We start from the raw sequence: 18244 nt of genomic DNA, 5'->3' as shown, positions 1-18244 counted from the left end.
ACACTGAACCTGGTACTGAGGAGAATTTTAGGCATCACTTTGGATCATCATATGGTGGATTGTGTCAGCTGCATCAACATTCACAAGGGACCTATGTTCTACATCACCGGGGAGGTGACTCATCTGATGACATAATGATCTAGGGGTGGAGTAGGAAGAAATCTGCAAAGGAGTGTGGGAGGAAGAAGTTGACAGCATCCTCCTCCAGTTGTTAAATTCCAGGGCAATACTGGTGGGTGGTGGGAGTTTCATGGCAGGAGTAAATGTATCACATGGAAACATTGAGTTTAGCGATTTTATTAATGCTACACGATAGCAGGCTATGATTACACTCTGGCTTTAAATACTGAGGTACCCACCAAGGTACCCCTAAAGGAGGCTGGGCCTGGCAAAACAGCGTAGCATAGAGATGCAGGGAGAGCACATGGGTTGGGCCATATACATCATACAACCACTGTGGAGGACAGTCATGGGTAGAACTGTGCTTTGCCAATGATTTTTTTAATGACATAACTTAAAATAATGTTAACACTAACAATATTTGAATTTTCAATACAAGAAAATAGGAGTAGCATCAAATATGTTGGCTAAGTTGTAGCACCAGGCAGTTCACGTCATGTGGTCTCTCCCCTGAGAGTGAATCACTGTGCACCGAGCAGCAAATACACTGTCCCAGGACTTCATCTTAAAGTCAGAGGGAGAAGAGCTAAGATTGGCAGTCTCTGGGGTAGCAGGGTGTAGATTTTAGAATTTGAAGGATTTCAGCCAATTGATTGGGAAATTATAGTCTGAAACAGCAAAAATCTCTCACATTGGTTTCAGAAACTTGATGAAGTAAACATTCATTAAATATCTGAAAGCACCGCATTGGGATGACTGCACCAGGAAAACCCATTGTAAAACAAGTCATTTCCATGAAGAGGCAATTGTTTGTATCCACAAAATTATTTCTTTTTTTGAAAAGTCTTCGCTGGTCTCTTGGAATATTTTCTCTTGGTGTGTTAAACTATGTTTCAATGTTCAAGAATTCAATTCACCCACAACTTTCCAAAGAACAATGAACTCTATCACTATGAAAGACAATGGAAATAAACCAAACTGGGTTTGAGAACCTCACTGTATTTAAGCACCAGACCCTGTGGTGGCCCCTCTGGCTCATGGCAGATGTGTATACAGCATGTCTTGCCACATTTCTCACTTGCCTGTTCAACGTGGGAAGAAAGGAGGACGTGCACTCAATAAATCAGCAATGCTGTTTGATGTTGTCCCCTGTGAACATCCAAGGAATGGTGAAGGTACCATCTAGGTTCTCATCTTTAGAGCCTTCCTGTTAAATCTGAGGCCTCTTTATGACTGCAAGCAGGGGGACCTGTCAAAACCCTGATGATCCAAAGCTGAGTGTCAAGGTAACAACTGTGTCAGATGACTCTATCCTGGAGTACAGACTGACAGATGCCACACAACTATCTCACGACACAGCCTCCATACAGGCAGTGAACGTCTGTGATACATGATTAGGGGCTCATTTCCTACCTTTACGAAACTGGAGAAAGCCCTAAAATGGAATATCTGGCCAGACCCTCCCCACATGTCTATCATCTTCTCTGCCATGTGGGTCATAAATAACATGGTCCATTTTGTGTATTGAGAAATCTGGCCTAGTTGAGTTTGCTGAGGTCAGTAGGAATCCAGGTTTGTTCCTGAGTTCTGGAAGACTGGTCATACCCAGGTCTCTGATGGCATGCATAAACTGATGCTAGATAGTACAGTACCGGGTGAAGTTAAATCAACCTAGCTTGCTAAATTTGGCCCCCTGAAAGCCCACACTACACTTCGGGGATGGTCTCTGCAAACGGCCTCATTAGAAAAAATCAGGTTCTCCTCCACTCCTGTCACTAACCATTTAAGCCTCTTCTCTTTAAAACATATTTCACCAATGATTGTCATCTACCAGCAGTGTTTGCATTCAAAGAGAGAACACAAGACCATTATTATTGAGAAATAACCTCCCTGGCTTTAGGTAAATGTTTCTGCTTTCCTCCTGTTTCTGCTCCTTCTTAAATTTCATCCCAACCCCAGTGTTCTATTTTCCACAGGAATTTATCAGAATAATAGACATTAATGGTTTGAAAGAAAATGAAAAAGCACATAATATAAACATTTTAAGCTTCTAGTATCCAAGCAATAGAACTGGCATTGGCCAGCAACACCATCACACATTCAATAGATGTATATGGACTCGCCCACCTGTACATCTATCTGTATGTTTATATTAGTTCTGCCACCATCTTGATATTAGCACCATTATTCAATAGCACCATTCTGCTGAACGGATAGGTAATCCACCAGAGCTATGGGACACTACACTACCTGTGCATGAGTCTGGAATGTGCTACCCATTACCTGAAGTCCACATCCCTGCTTCCCGCTCTGTCAAGAACTGGTTCTGAGGGCTTCTTCCCTTTGAGGCCCTCCCTACCCACCCACCCAGGAAACTTGCCTTGTATTTGAGACCACAGCCTCCTGATTGGTGGTGAGAACGTCCAGAATACGCATTCCAACATTCATTTCACTTTTTGAGTCTCTCCTGACTGTTCCATCCTGGGAAACAGACCTTAAAACTAACTACTGGGTGTATTGGGTGTACTTAACCTCACTTTTGAGTTTTTTTTTTTTTTCAAGATTAGAGGTGCGTTCCAAGTTCTTGTACTTAATACAGTTTACCTGGTTCTTTGAAATATTTTAATCTTGAGCACCATTTTCTGTCCTGGGGGTCGGCAGGTGTGTGTTGCAGCCACAGACCTGGCTAGAGTAGCTGTTGTGTGTAAACCCCCAGCAGTGGAAACACTGAACTGATGACTCAGGCAGGGAATGTGGTAGAGAGGAAACGTCAGACAGGAAGACTCATCTACTCTTCTGCAAAGGAAACATATTTGTCAGGAAAGGGGGAAGAATAAAGATCCATGTTTCTTTTCTTATACTAGCAAGAATTTGATTTCTGCTCGTTTGCTTTTTAAGAGTTTTCATAGAAATTATCCTTGAGTCAGAAATGTCTCCTGTATAATTAAGCTAAATCTTTTACCTTTACAAATCTTATAGTTTCTGCCCATTTTCTCTTCTTCTTATATCTCCAGGCATGCAAGGGAGTCTAAACAGCCCAGATATGGAGTCTACAGTGATGTAGACGGAGTGATATAGCCAGCACTTTCTCTCCCTGACTCAGTACTGGCTGAACAAAGTGGTCCTCTGCCTGGGTGAAGTAAAGGAATGTTCCTGAAAGCTCTCTCCCATGACGTATTCAACAACAGCTTCCCCAAGCAGGAAGGAAAAAAAGGATGGTTTCACCTAAGTAAATTAACAAGATTATTTGTTACCTGGATACATCTGGTTCTGTTTCTTGATACTCCTGAGGTAGTCTGGGAAAATCCTGGTGTCTTTGTTTTTATTTTTAAGGAGGGGAAAGACATCATGTCACTGACTTAGCTAATCTGGCACCTTTCCTGGGAGCCAATCCCAGGAGTTGCCTGACTCTCCTGGATATCTCACCTGCCTGTCAGGGAACAGCAAGCTATCACAGTCCCACGCCTTTTGCAAGGATGTTTTGTGGCTAAAAAACACAGTGGATTTTTTTTTTGAGCCAAAGTTGGGCCTGAGAAACCTCAGTGCAGTGGTCCCTGGGTCTAGAAAGTATACCATCAGCAGGTTGCTGCAGTCTGTGGTGGAGGGTGGCTTCCTTCTGGACTAGAATGCTTTGGGGTCTTTGAGCGACTGTGGCTTTCTTGGCCTTTGGGTGTGGACGATGTGTGTCTGGGGACATGAAAGGCAGCACTGAGCCCTCACAGTGGGCACAGAACATTTCTTCATGGTTTTTAGTGTTTGGCAGAAACTGGCTGATAACTTGTCCTTGGTGCAAAGTAAATCTGTGGAAGGAGAGAAAAATAAGAAAAAACAAAGATTATCCTTTGTAAGTGAATGAACACAACTTCTATTAATGGAAGATGTTATGCATCTACCAAGAAAGGTTTCATAATAATTCATAAGAGTTGACATCCACAGAACACTGATTATGTATCAGACACTCTGCAAAGTATTTGTGTTAAACTGAACTATCAGTCACAATTCTTCACTCCTGCATAGCAGTGTCATATACATTCCCACCCTTGCCATGGCTGCCTGGTGGGTGTGAATACTTCTCCATTGCTTAACTTTGGGTTTAGCCCTATGACTTGCTTTGGACAATGTGACCTAAGTGCGCATGATCCTTGCAGGGCTTTGGGGGGTGCAGGAGGAGGAGCCTGCCCTGATGAGCTTCTGCTGTCACCGTGAGAAGGACATGGTTCATGCACCTAGTGGACCAAGGAGGATGAAAGACACATGGAACAAACCTAGACCGGACCTACAGCTTGCAGCCAAGACCAGCCAACCACAAGCTAGATCAGCTGACCCTCAGCTGATCTGTAGATGCTGAGCAAAATACACATGATTGTAGTCCCCAAGTTTAGAGATGTTTTGCTCTGCAGTATTGTTCTGCAACAGTTGAATGCAATGTTTCACATGCACTGCCTCATTTAATCATCCCAGCAGTACTATCGGGTAAAAATGACTCTTTCCATTACACAAATGAAGATGGTAAAGCCTACAGGAGTTAAAAACCTGCACAATGCTCCCTGGCTAGTAAGTGGCACAGCCAGATCTAAATAGAGACAGTCTTGACCCCAGAGCTTATGCTCTTATCAATCATATTACTCAGAGCACCAAGCAATCACCCAGCTAGCCAACTAACCAATGTGTTCTGAGCATAGCTCAGCACAGCAAAGGATACAGGTATATAGAATGTGGTCACTGCCCTCCAGAAATGTACCCGGTAGATGAAGCCATAAGACATACACAAATAATTCCCCTGGATTCTAATCCTTGTTCTACTCTAACAGCTCTAGGTAATTAAGTTTCTCATTTTTTTTTTCCTTTGGCCCTGCTCTCCTCATCCATGAAGCAGGGAATTTCTCAGCGACCATAAACACCACACACATTCTAGGAGCAATATTCAGACTGGACTGGTCCATGCAGTCCTGGGCTGGAAGAAATTCAGTGAGGCCCCAAATAGCAGATTTTTCTTCTACAAAGTGAAATTGTTTCAAACTTTGCGTGGGTGCCTCTCAGAGCTCTGGCTGCTTTTCCTTCTTCTTTCCAGAAGAGATTTGAATCATCTTGAAGAAAAACATTTTCACAAAGAGGCTGTTGTCCTTTGTAAATAGGACTGTCAGTAGAAATAAAAATTGAGGTAACATCGTCTTTACCCAAAATCTGTGACAGTATGTTTTCCTCTTTATACTGTCTTACACCTTCAGGTCATGAAGGCAAAAATGCTTTGTATCTCCTCAAAACTCATCATTCCCTTGAATGCACCTTGTGTTTTTTTTTCTTCTTGTGAAGAAATAAATGTCTTCTATTCGCTGTCAGAATCCTATTTTGTTTGCAAGTTTTAACAGCACTTGGGAATAGGCAACACACAATGTGCCTAGATCCCCCCCAAATCTTCACTGTTGATTCTTTTCTTCTTCAGGCCCCTTCCCTAAGCCTATTATAAAATTCCACAGGAAACTCTTAGGTGCATTCACGTTTCAGGAAAGGCACACATTTCAGCCAGGGATTCCTACTGTGGAATAGGAATTGGAGGTCCTCATCTCCCTCATCTCTGCTAGAGCGGCCAGTATTCTCCTTGAGGGCTGGCCCTCCATCATGTGGACAGCTGTTCAGAATGAGACAAAGATTCCTCTCTAGGCTGCTGGCTTTGGAACAGGGCCAGCATGGAAGCCTGGGTGTCACAGGTCTGCTCCAATTTCTCAGTCAGTATCTCCTGAAGCCCTTGTGGACGGTGGATGGAAGAGGTGCATCTGGTGTAGCTCTCGGCCCCACGTTCTCCCTGCCACGGAAATGTGAGCACTGAGGTCACCTCGGGAAAGGAAGAAGACAGAGGAAGTGCGAAGGCTCAGCTTGCATCCCCTTTCTCCACAAAGCCTCTTTTGGCCATGCTGCCCCACGTGGATCCCTTCTGTCTCAGTCTCCGAACTTGTATTACTATTGCAATATTTGCTCCATAATGCTACTACATTCCATCTTGAACTCTTCTATAGTGATGTGAGTCTTTTTTGTGAGGGCTAAAGTGTGACCTCTCAAGCATGTCTACCATTATAGAACAGGCTTCCTAGAGGCTCCCAAATCCCTTAACCTATTGTGGGCTGAATTGTATCCTCCAAAGTTTTAGTGTCTCCCAAAGTTGGAGTCCTAACCATTGGTACGTGTGAATGTGACTTTGTGTGGAAATATTTCTTTGACGATGTAATAATGACATATATGAAGATGAGGTCACATCAGAATAGGGTAGACCCTTAATGACTGGTGTCCTTAGAAGAAGAGGAGACAGGTACACATAGTGAAGACAAAACCACATGAAGACACTGACATCAGAGGGAAATTGGCCATGTGATGATGGGGGCAGAGATTGAAGTTATGCAGCTACAAGTCAAGGAAAGCCAGGGATTGCCAGCAACCACCAGAAGCTTAGACAGAAAGCATGGCCCTGTTAAGACTTTGATTTTGAACATCTGGCCTCCAGAACTGTGAGAATACATTTCTGTTGTTTTAAGCTATTTAGCTCCTGGTAGTCTTTTATGGTAGCCCTAGGAAAGTAATACACCCCCCCTCCTATGACAATAATAATAACAGAAATACAATTTATTAAGCACTTACCAGATTACCAGACAATATACTTCACATATACTGCCTTATTTGAGGCACGTAGAAATTTACTTGTAGGTATAGCTATTCTTCTTTTAAAAACAGAAGGTTCCAGAGAGGCTTGGTAACTAGCCCAACATTGCATAGCTGGTATGTAGATGGTGGCTGGAATTTGAATGTTGTTTCATTGCTTCTAAAACTCGGACACCGAGGGAATGAATCTCTTGTACTGGTGATAGGGGAGGAGGAGGGCACATGGACAGATCTTCCTTGAAAAGAACATCCTCATTTGCTCACACGGGGCCCCCTATTGTCAGGTTAGGTCACCTATGTGACTGACAGAGGCTCAACCATGCCTGGTGTTCTTGCCTGATCTTGGGAACCATGAGATCACAAAGTCTGCTTTTCAATGGTCTTCAGAACACTGGGAGCATGCTGGATCCTGGGGTGCTCCTGTTTGAGAGTGGGGAACTTGAAACACAAGTGGAGGATAGAGGTGGCCTATTGGGAGTGTGTTCCAGGCCTGTGTTTAGCAGCTCATTTAGATAATGACCATGAGCCCAACATCATGGCACGGCTTAACTGCACAGTTCTCTTTATTATAATAAAACAATGAAGGCTTGTTGTATTCATCAGCAAACTGGATCCTGGCCGAAGCACACACAATGCTTATAATTAGGGGCGACTTGGAGAGGAGATCTCAATTTGCCTTTGCCTGTTCAACAGAAACCACGCTTGGAAATTTAAAGGGACACGTATAAGCTTGTTTCTTTGTTGTCAGCTGTGTCTAGGTTGAAAGGATAATATTTTTCCCATAGAAGAAAGTTTAAAAACGATTTCAGTATTGCTGACAAATTCAGTTTCTGTCAGAGTTTGGGTTCCTTGAGGCCAGGGGCTGTATTGTACTCATTTCTGTCTCCTCAGTTTTTAGCATTTGTCTGAGACATATGTTGTGATCAGTAATATTTGCTGAATAAATGAAAACACAAAATTCTATTCATCTGGAAGAATATTCTTGAGTAGAAAGTTTGCTGATTCAAATGTTCATTTGTAGCAACTCTGGGTCCAAGTACTGTCTTCATTACTTTCCTTATTCTTTTTCTTGCCTTCTCTACCCCTCATTCCCTCATTAAAAAACAACAACCCAGGAATGGTGCACATAAGAGCTTTGCTTTTGCTTTATAATCATTATGAATATAATGCCTAGAATATACTTGATAGTACATATTTCTGGATAAATTTTTAAAAATTTGTTAAATCTTTAAATTAAATTTTTTTTTAGCTTCTAGATACTTAGAAAGGGTTTAGTAGTCTCTACTATGGAAATGGTAGTTCTGATTTAGAATTTAAATCATTAACAATTTTGATGGCATCTAAAGGAAGTAAAATGGCCTGGAGGAAAGCAAACCTTATGTGGAATTCATACCTGATTCTACAGGATGAACACAGGGTGTATGTTTATTGTGATGGCTGGCTGACTGACAAGAATCCAGGCACCGAATGACTTATTTTCAAAGCATTTTAGAAGGCTCAGGGGTCAGGATTGGTGGTAGATTCTTTAAATCAAGGAATTTCTTGAAGCTGCTCTTCATGTTGTTTCTGTATGAGTAAGCATGGCTCTGCCTTCAGGAGAAGCTAGTAATTATCTTTTGTTGCCCTGATAATTGTTGAGGTGAGTGGAATTCATTGCTATTTGCATCCACTGACACCCAACTATTAGTCACCATCTTCTCAGTGTGAGATTTCAAGATAAAAATACCATGTATGCATTTCACCTAGTTTTGATTATTGAAGATGGCGCTGTCCAGTGATAAGACAGTTAAAGACTATCTACATAGAGTTTAAAAATAACAGCCCACAACACTGAGCATGGTCAATCAAGCCTTTTTGCTGCTTCAATTATGTAAAAATCAACACAATACAGACAGATACAATATCGCCTTAACATTTGAAAAACACGGTACCATAGAAGGTGATGAGATGACACAAAGGGAAGAGGGTCTCAGATTGGCTCCTTGATCTAGAACAGGGTGCTTCTCAAACTTTAATGTACATCCAAATCACCTGGGGATCTTGTTTAAGTGCAGATTCTGATTTAAATGCAGTAGATCTGAGGTGAGGCCTGAGACCCTGCATTTCTAACAAGCTCCCAGGTGATGCTGAGGCAGCCAGTCCAGGGACCAATAACACCTCTGAAAATGAGCGTTAGGTAGTAGCTTCTTTCAGAGTTTCAGATAAAGTCAATGATAGCCACCCCCAAATGCAAGTTAGTCAGAAAGAAGTTGTGCGTGACAATCACATCTAAAGCATTTTCTCCCTCAGTGTATTACATTCAGAATTTCCAGCTCAGATCTCCCTCTTGGCTCTGCATCTGTGTAGAAAACCAATCACAGGATACTCCTACCCAAATGATTCATAGTCACCTCAACAAACATGTCCTAAACAGAACTCATTTCCTTTCCTCATTCTCAAACCCACTCCTGGGGGGGTCTGTGTCAGTGAATGGCAGCCTCCTCTACTCAGCTGCTCAGGTTGGAAATCTGGGCTTATCTTCCCTGTTATTCCCCCAGGAACAGAGACTTGCCAAATCTTCCTGTCAAGTAGTTCCTGAATCCACTTACTTCTCCCTACCTGCACACCACCCTAGTTCATGCCACATACATCTATGGCTTGGAGGACAGCTGCAGTCTCCTGAATGGTCTTATCTATCTTCCACATGGCAGCTGGCATGACTTTCTCATCTCCATGTCCCTGCTTGGAATACTTCAATGCTCCTTCTGCTCTAGGATAAAGTGCACACTCATCCGCATGCGTCGCAAACTCCAGCTTTGCTTTCTACAGTTCCTAACTTCCCATGACCTTCATACTTGAATTAGACTCCTGTGCCATGACATTGTATTCTTCCTGGTTACTGCAGAAACAGAAAGCCCCTCAGGAACCTCTTGCGTGACCTGTCTACACATCGTTCACTTCCTCTACAGGTCTTCCCTGCTCTCCCCAGTTCCCAGTCCATGCCCTTTCCAAGAACTCCTGCAACATTCTTACCTCCCTTATCAGGGTCACTGGGTTGCAGCTTTGTTCCTTGTTTGACATTATGTTTAGCATGGAGTCAGTCAGGGCCCAACAAATATTTGCTGAATACGTGCATGATTTGTAAACACGCAACCTCTAAGGAAAATCTCAGGGTATGAATTCTAATGGCAGTCTCCATTGAATGCCAGTCCCCTCAGTACTTGGAAGGAGGCAAGGAACAGATGAACAGAACACAGGCTCCACTACCACTAATCTCTAACAATCTTTAGAAAAATACCACCACTGTGTCTGACCCACATGCTGGTTTTTTACTTAGCTAATGACGTCTAATAGTTCTATAAATAGGGACAGAGTAAATTCAGTCTGACCATCTAAATCGCAATTTCAGGACTATATCTACAGGAGGTACCCTCCGCTTTGTAATGGATGTAAGTAGACTATCAAAAAATCCTCTCTTTGCCTGAAAATCTCCTCCCTAGGTTTTTAACTTAATTTTAAAATCTCACATATTAATGAAGCCCCAAATACCAATGAAACGGACATTAGAGTTCATGCTTATGCTTGAACCCATTCATTCATAAATGGATAGAAGAAAGTGTAGTCTATTGAAATGAAGTAAGTTGCCCAAGGGAGGTAACTGAACTGGTTTGTTGATGGAATTTTTTCTCTTTTTAAAAGCACTTAATACCTGCTGTTTAAAATCTTCACAACAACTTCAGAAAGCTTGTATTATTATTCTATTTATATCCAAAAGGAAACAGACTCAGAGTGTTAAATAATTTGCCAAGGTCACAGATAGAAAGAGGCTGCTACTGGATGCAAACCCATTGCTGTCTGATTCCAAAGCTGGATTCTTTTCACCCCCGAGGAAGTGACGCATGTGAGGAGAAGACCTGGCTTGGTGCTCTGGCTCTGAAGTCAGCCCACCGGGTCTTCATGAATGGGCCACTTAACCTTTCCAGGCTGCAGCTCAATGGACTTAAATGACGAAGGTGACCATACGTTATTCAGATCGGGATGCTTTCGGAAAGTGGAAGTTGAATGTAGCAGGTAACAGTGATCTTCCTCTGTTCAGGTGTCCCTCCTTATGTTTTTTGGTCCATTTTCATGTGTCACCCCAACCCCCTACCTTGCTAAGTCCCAGCATCCCTATTCTGTAGCCTCTAATACCCAGTGATTCTTGCTCTTTTGGAGGACTGCCCACAGACCCTCCTGGAGTTGCTTTGTCTCTCCACGTAGAGAGCTTTTAAAACCTGCGAATTCACCTTCCCCAGTGTAGCCGTTGGCCAATGTGAAGAGTGTGGGAGTGTGAAAGTCCAGCTCACGGGCCTCAGGAACAGACAGATCTGACACATAGCTTACACCCTAGAGCTTCCCTGTGGGACCAGTCTGAAACAGCAGCCTGGCTGTGCTTTTGCCCTCTTTTGTCTTGCTTCTCCTATTCCCTTAATGGTTTTCCTCGGGAGCACTTCCTAAATGAATCCCTTGCACACAAATTTGTACCTCAGAGCTGTTTCTGTGGAACCTGACCTAAGTCAGTGGTGCTGGATTGATAGAGACAGCTGTTCACCACTTGACTGGTTTCCTGAGAAAGGCTGGAGCATCTCTCAGAAATTTCTGAAAAAACAGAAGTGATTCTCATCTGTGTGGGATGACATCAGTGTGAACGTGCTTTGAGACGGGAAAATGAAAGAGATAATCCCTCAAGGATCACCAGATCAACAGACAGCTTGCTCTGAGTGGAGCTGGCTGGCCTCTTCAGCATTAAGATTCTTCGCTCAATAAAGGGGACTAAAATTATCCACAGTCGATTCATACAGGACACCTTATTGATGAAATGTTCTCTCCCCCCTGGGCAAAGGCGTTCACCCACCAGTACTCTTCTTGCAAGCCTGCAGGCTGCACTTCTGGACTTCTGGAGGTCTGGCTTCATGATCACACACGCATCGGTCTTCAGTTGTGTTGTCTTCTGAGGAGACACAGTGCACAGTCCTCTTCTGAAAGCCCCCTCCACAGGAAGCAGTGCACTGAAAAAGAGGGGTGCACAGAGAGTCACAGTTCTTCCCTGGGACCACCAGGGGGACTCTAGCAGAGCACCTCTAGCCCCACCATACTCAAGGAGGGGACAGTCTCGATGATCAGAAATCATTCTGAAGGAGTCAGAGAATAAGGCACTACAAATTTGGAGATGTGAATTTAGGCAGAGTCTATACTACTGACTGTGTGGATTGAATTTAACTTAATTGACTGTTGGGTTCTCTGAGGAATGTGGACAAATTCTGAAATACAAGCAAAATAGAAAAAGATTTCATTTCTAAGCCCTGGTGCCTCAGAAATCCAGTTTCTCTGAACTAGATTTGACTTGGGGCTGGGAATCAGACATGAAGAAAGAGAAGTAGGAGAGGAAACCATGAAAGAATGGAAAGAGAATGGGTCCAGCTGGACCATGTATGGCCTCAAGCCACTCACAAGATTTTATCGCAGTGTCATCCAGTGGCTGCCTGGAAGCAGAAAAAATTTTTTATTTTGTCTATATATTATGAAAATATATAATATAAATGTATGTAATATATTAAAATATAATATATAAATATTTATATATATTAAAAAATATATAAAATATATACTATAATATAATATATTATACACACACACACACATACACAACATAAAATTCATGATTTTAAGCATTTTTAAGTATACAATCCAGTGCCCTAAGTGTATTCTCATGGTTGTGCAATCATCACTTCTGTCCATCTCTAGAACTTTTTTGTATTTCCAAATTGAAACTCTGTACTCATTAAATAAGAGTTCCCCATCTTCCACCCCCACCACTAGCCCCTGGCAACCACCAATCTATTTTTCATCTTTATGAATTTGACTATTGTATGTACCTCATATAAGTAGAGTTGTCCCTGGATTACTTCAGTTAGCATAATGTCTTCAAGTTTCCTCTGCAATATAGCATGTACCAGAATTTCTTTTAAGGTGGAATAATATTCCACTGTATGTATATACCACATTTTGTTTATCCATTCATCTGTGGATGGACACTTGGGTGCTTCCACATTTTGGCTATTGTGGACCACAGATACTCTAATGACTAACATTCCATTTCAACATTTTCTTTCTTATATAATTAAACTTCCCAGAGGGCATAAACCAGAAATAACTACTGAGCTGATCTTGAGTAAACAAAAGTGTGCAACAGAAGACAACAGGAAGAACAAGGGCAGTTAATCAAGCCAGAATTTGATCAAGAGTCCTGGACCAGGATTCTGGAGATGGGCTTTTCCACTCACTGCATATTGTTCTGGATCAAACACTCAACCACTCTCTTTCTTCCCCTGTAAAATAAAGTTGTTACATAAAGAACAAATGACTTCCTTTCCTACTTTCTGCTCCTAAGGGTCTGATGGAACAAGGCTGGGCTGGTCCAGGGTGCTGAAGTCCTGCTGGCCCTCTTGTTCAGGGCAGATAAAGATGGAAGAACTAATTCCAGGCCAAGCACAAAAATGAGCAGAGAGGTCACTGTCCATGCATTAATTAGTCAATTAAAATGACTTGTGATAAAGAAGATGCATGAATTTGTGTTGGTACTTAATTGGAGGATTAAGCAGGAAACATGGTTACTGATTTGGGTTTTGTTAATTGTGGTAATGCGGTCAGTTTGGGGTTTTAGAGAGAAGGTATACCTCTTTTAATGCTGAGTTCCACTTCTTTGGAACCAGTGACAATAAGGAATCTTTGTGTAGAATTGAGAACCCCAAAATAAGGATGCAGCTTAGCTCCCAGCTAAGGCTACTGAGTAACTGATTGACCATACCCTAAGGTGAACTGCACCCTAGTCTCATTCAGTCCTGGATGCCCTATCCAATCAGAGCCCAAGGGTTCTCTTCAGATTAAGCTGGCCTGTTTCGAAATGTTGACTCCCAGGGCTTAGCAGATGATCAGCAAAGACTCACTCTGTGTGAAGCTATAAAACTCTGCTGTTGCTACCACTCAACCAACATAGATGGATTGGAGAAATATGAAAAGGAGGAACCATTAGATGTTTCAAAACTAATGTAAGCATCTTCACTGAATAGTTTTCTTACACTTACTACTAATATATGGTAGGCACAGTTCTAAGTGCACAGGAATATCCTCGAGTTCAGTCCTGGTAGCTACCATGTAAAGTAAGATTATTATTATTATTATTTTTTTTTTTTTTTTGGCTTTTGCTAACATAGAAACAGGTCCACCTCTCTTCTGACTTTCCTTTCTCTTACAGAATGTAATGGACATGGAGACTCACATTCTTCAGATTTGGAAATTTTTCTTGTATTAATTCTTTGATTGCCTCATTTTTATTCCATCTCTATTCTCCCTTTCTGGAATCTTATTTCAATGTCATACCTCCCGGTCTGATCCTCTAATTTTCTCATCTTTTATTTATTTTTTATTGCATTTTATTTTTGTCTTTTCTTGAGAGATTTCTTCACATTATTTCTCCAACCCTTCTACTTACTTTTTTACCTTTGCTATTATAAAAATACTTAAGATCTCTTTATATTCTCTGAGTATTCCTTTTATATAGCTGCAATAGGAAGCTAGGTCATGGGTGTAGTCTCCTATTTCTCTGAAGAAATTAATTATAGTTTTTTGGGGGGAAGTTTGATGTTCTTTTCAAGGTCTCTGTTCCTTGGAGTTTCTTTTGTTCCATTTGTTATTTTGTCCTTGGTGTAATAGATTTTCTTAAATGTCCAGTAATCCTAGCCTATCTACTTAAGATGAGGTAACTATGAGCTGACTGGAAGTTTCATGGATGGCAGTTATTGTGAAGTGGTTTTATATAAGGTGATCAGGAGGAGATCTATTATGTGAATTTTTTTTTTCTCTTGAGGCCAACCCGGTCCCTTGCCTTTGTGGAGCTCTGTTAGGGAAAGGAGGACACTATTTACTGAGTGTATTTTCACATAACCATTGGTGAGATGAGCTCTTTTGTTCCCACCAACTGTGACTGATTCCAAGGTCTCTCTTGGTTTACTTCTCCAGCAAGAAGACCTCCGGGCTATGGTCAGGAAGTAGGAAAGCTCTAAAGATCCAACTGTCTCTCTTACAAACTTTCAACCAACTCTCCATTTTCCCCTACCTTCACTGCTGCCTCAGAAGCTGCCTGGAAAATTTCTGTGCTATAGACAGTTTTTAGCTTTCTATGGCATGCAAAGTCAACTATATGTTTGCCTATCTGGTTCTAGCTTCCAAAATTTTATTGATTCCTTCTCTGATATTGTCTTCTATCCTCTGGTCTTTGTGGATTTGAGGCGTTTTTAATTTTTTATCTCTTCTATTTAATGCAGTTTGGGGAAGAGAGGCAAATGTGTATGTTCAATCCATCCACATGTGTTCCCTGGGCTCTGTAATTCTTGTTTTTCACTTGATAATAGATCTCAGAGGTCAAGAGTAATTCCAAAGCCTGGCTTGGTAGGTGTTAGCCACCTTTCAAGCCCCCTATTCTTTGATATGCGCAATTGATGAATTTTTGACAAATGGCTCTTCCAAGGAAACTTTAACTCATGTCCACCTCCAAAATGCAGTAACCTCTAACTCCCTTTAAAGAAACTTTGAGGGGCACCTGGGTGGCTCAGTCAGTTAAGTGTCCGACTTCGGCTCCGGTCATGATCTCACAGTTCGTGAGTTCAAGCCCCACATCGGGCTCTGTGCTGACAGCTCAGAGCCTGGAGCCTGTTTCAGATTCTGTGTCTCCCTCTCTCTCTGACCCTCCCCCGTTCATACTCTGTTTCTTTCTGTCTCAAAAATAAAAATATTAAAAAATTTTTTTAAAAAAATAAAGAAACTTTGAATTTCTATTGTTAGGAATTTTTACAACTCAGAAATATAGGTCTACCTCATTCTTAAAAGGGCTGTACTCTAATAAATTAATAGACTGACCAGTTCTTCTATCAAAGGATATTAGGTTATTTTTAGGAATTGCTGTTACAAACAACATGGAAACGAACATCTTTATCATCATCTAGGATTACGTTTGATGGAATATTTGTGGGCTAAATTACTACAGGTAGAACTGCTGTGTCAGTCTATGTAGTTTAAATTTCTCATTGATTTTAATACTTTCTGTTCTAACTCCAGACACATTATTATAAAAAAAATGTGCTGGAAATTCAACTGAAGAATAACAACCACACAGAACCTCACAATTTACAATTTAGCTTTCTCTGGCATGCTAAGTCAACTATAAGTCTGCCTATCTGCTTCTAGCAGATACTACCTGAGTGCCAAAATGAGAAGCAGACCATATTATAGGCAAATGGAGGGGGGTTGTTTTGACAATTTTCTTTCCTCACTTAGTTCCCTAAGAACAGGATATACTTCACACATCATTATTATAATATTTACTGGGCTATCATTATCTTTCTTGCTAAAAAGAAACTGTTGAGCTAAATAATAAGGTACAAGAGCCTCAGGGAATTGACAGACTTAATTCATCCGTAGGGGTGCCTGGGTGGCTCAGTCAGTTGAGCATCTGACTCTTGGTTTTGGCTCAGGTCATGATCTCATGGTTCATGGGTTTGAGCACCACATTGGGCTCTGTGCTGACAGCATGGAGACTGCTTGGGATTCTCTGTTTCCCTCTCTGCCCCTTCCCAGCTTGTGTGCTCTCTGTTTCTCAAAAATAAATAAATAAATAGGTATTTAAAAAAAAATGTTCATCTGTAGTTGTTAATCTTCTGTGGGATTTTGTGTTCCTGAATGGGGCCAAAGTTTTAACATTTTCATAATAGTTCACATGGTATGAATTGTTTTCTTCTAATGGTCACATTTGATTTGATTAGTGATGCTTATATTGTTAAATAGGGTTCCAGGGTATTTTTGAAGAGCTTAATCCTGAAACACATATTTATTTGTTGGGTAAAGTCTTTTCAGGTTCTGAAATCAAAGATGGATGAAGAAAATTGGTTTTGGAATAACTGAATTTCTAGTGAACAGGAAATAAAGTCATTTTCCAAGGGAGATGCCAAATGTAAAGTGATTAAATTATATTTACATGAAAAAAAGTAAAATTGCGTGTGACATTTTCTGTTGTTCACATGGCTCATGGGGACAGGGTGAAAGTCAGCTACTGGCCCTGGCACACAGTTCAGCAGGTTGCAAAAACAAAAGCTTGTCCTGACACCAGTATCTTCTTTGGCAATTCATTATGAATCAGTATTAGATGCCAATGAAGATAGGGAATCGATAGAAAATATGATGTGCCCTGTCTACCTACTGAAGTGGTTGACATCATTCTTCTTTGTCTACTGGAAATTTTTTAAGCTATGAATATAATAAAATATGCATTTTTAATTTTTTGCAGGCTAAGTGATTAATGGACAATGTTCCTTTAGCAATAATAAATCATCTTGTTCTTCCTGGATTTGAGCAGGTATTATCCAGAGACCAGCACAATCTTGAGTTGGATGTACCAGTAGAAGCCTTTTTGAAGAGTACTTCCCAGAGTGTGAATTGATTATAGCTATGCAGGAGCAACTATACAGCAATGAACACTGAGAATCTCTAAGGATATAGCAGCTTAAAAATATCTGGGGGCATTATGTTTGTCAAAATACTGCATTGGCCTGTGTTATAACTATCAAAATATACTTAAACAATAACAAGTTTTACATTACAAAATATTAACAGTTGAGAGATTTGTCTATCAGATCCTCTTGGCTCCCCTTGTTCCCCAGCTGTTGGCCATTGATCTGCCCCAGCTGAGATGGTAACTAACTTCATGAAAGCATAGTCTATTGGCCTGCACCTCCTATGCCCATGCTGTGTGCCTCTCACCTCTTGATTCTGGGCTTTTCTGGCTGAGACATGCGACATGGTGGGGCCTGCCCAATGCCCACACATGAATAGCCCAAGACAACAGGGGATATTAGCCATCTGAAAGAAGACTTTTTACTCAATCCTAAGAGATAGGAACCAGTAAATCATCTTCTCCCTTCTTGCCCCTGGACAAACTACCCTAAGAGAGTTCATATAGCTAGCTTTTTGAAGGTCTTCTTTTGAGAGCAAACAACCAGTTGTTCCTGACACCAAGCAACGGTCAGTTAGGACAAGTGGTCAGTCTGGTAATGCACCACCTCATATTTGATCCATTCTTTCCCTGTCTCCTTCCTCTTTCCTATCACCCTTGATCTTCTGGTATTGTATTTCCTAATAAAGTGTTAGCTTTGGTCTTAGGACTCTGTTTTCTAGAGAATTCAGGATATGACAAATCAAAGTGCTGGGAGAATCTGTCTGTGGGAGGATTTTCTTTGTTTTCAGGGTCACTGATACAGTTATTTTTATAACAAACAAACTTTGTGACAATAATAAATCTTTCTCTCATTTACAGTTTGTTTGTTTGTCTCTCCATCAAACAGACTGGCCATCTGGCAAACTGATCTGTGAATTGACAAGATCTGAAACTCAGGAAATCAGGCTA

The 18244-nt window shown here is 41.3% G+C and overlaps 1 protein-coding gene across 1 annotated transcript in view; it reads right to left on the bottom strand.

Annotated features, from left to right (window-relative positions):
• Positions 1-281: 281 nt before the first annotated feature.
• ADAMTS12 (ADAM metallopeptidase with thrombospondin type 1 motif 12) overlaps positions 282-18244 on the bottom strand; it is a 348871-nt gene continuing 330908 nt past the window's right edge. The window contains exons 23-24 of the mRNA XM_047864323.1: positions 11645-11798; positions 282-3920 (exon numbers count right to left, since the gene is read on the bottom strand). Coding sequence (XP_047720279.1) covers positions 3742-3920; positions 11645-11798 — 333 coding nt within the window. The 3' untranslated portion in view covers positions 282-3741. The remainder of the gene's footprint in view (positions 3921-11644; positions 11799-18244) is intronic.

Source organism: Prionailurus viverrinus, chromosome A1 (genome assembly GCF_022837055.1).
Source record: "Prionailurus viverrinus isolate Anna chromosome A1, UM_Priviv_1.0, whole genome shotgun sequence".
NCBI classification, from domain to species: domain Eukaryota; kingdom Metazoa; phylum Chordata; class Mammalia; order Carnivora; family Felidae; genus Prionailurus; species Prionailurus viverrinus.
Note: the sequence above shows the minus strand (reverse complement) of the source record. Positions and strands in the feature narration are given on the sequence as shown.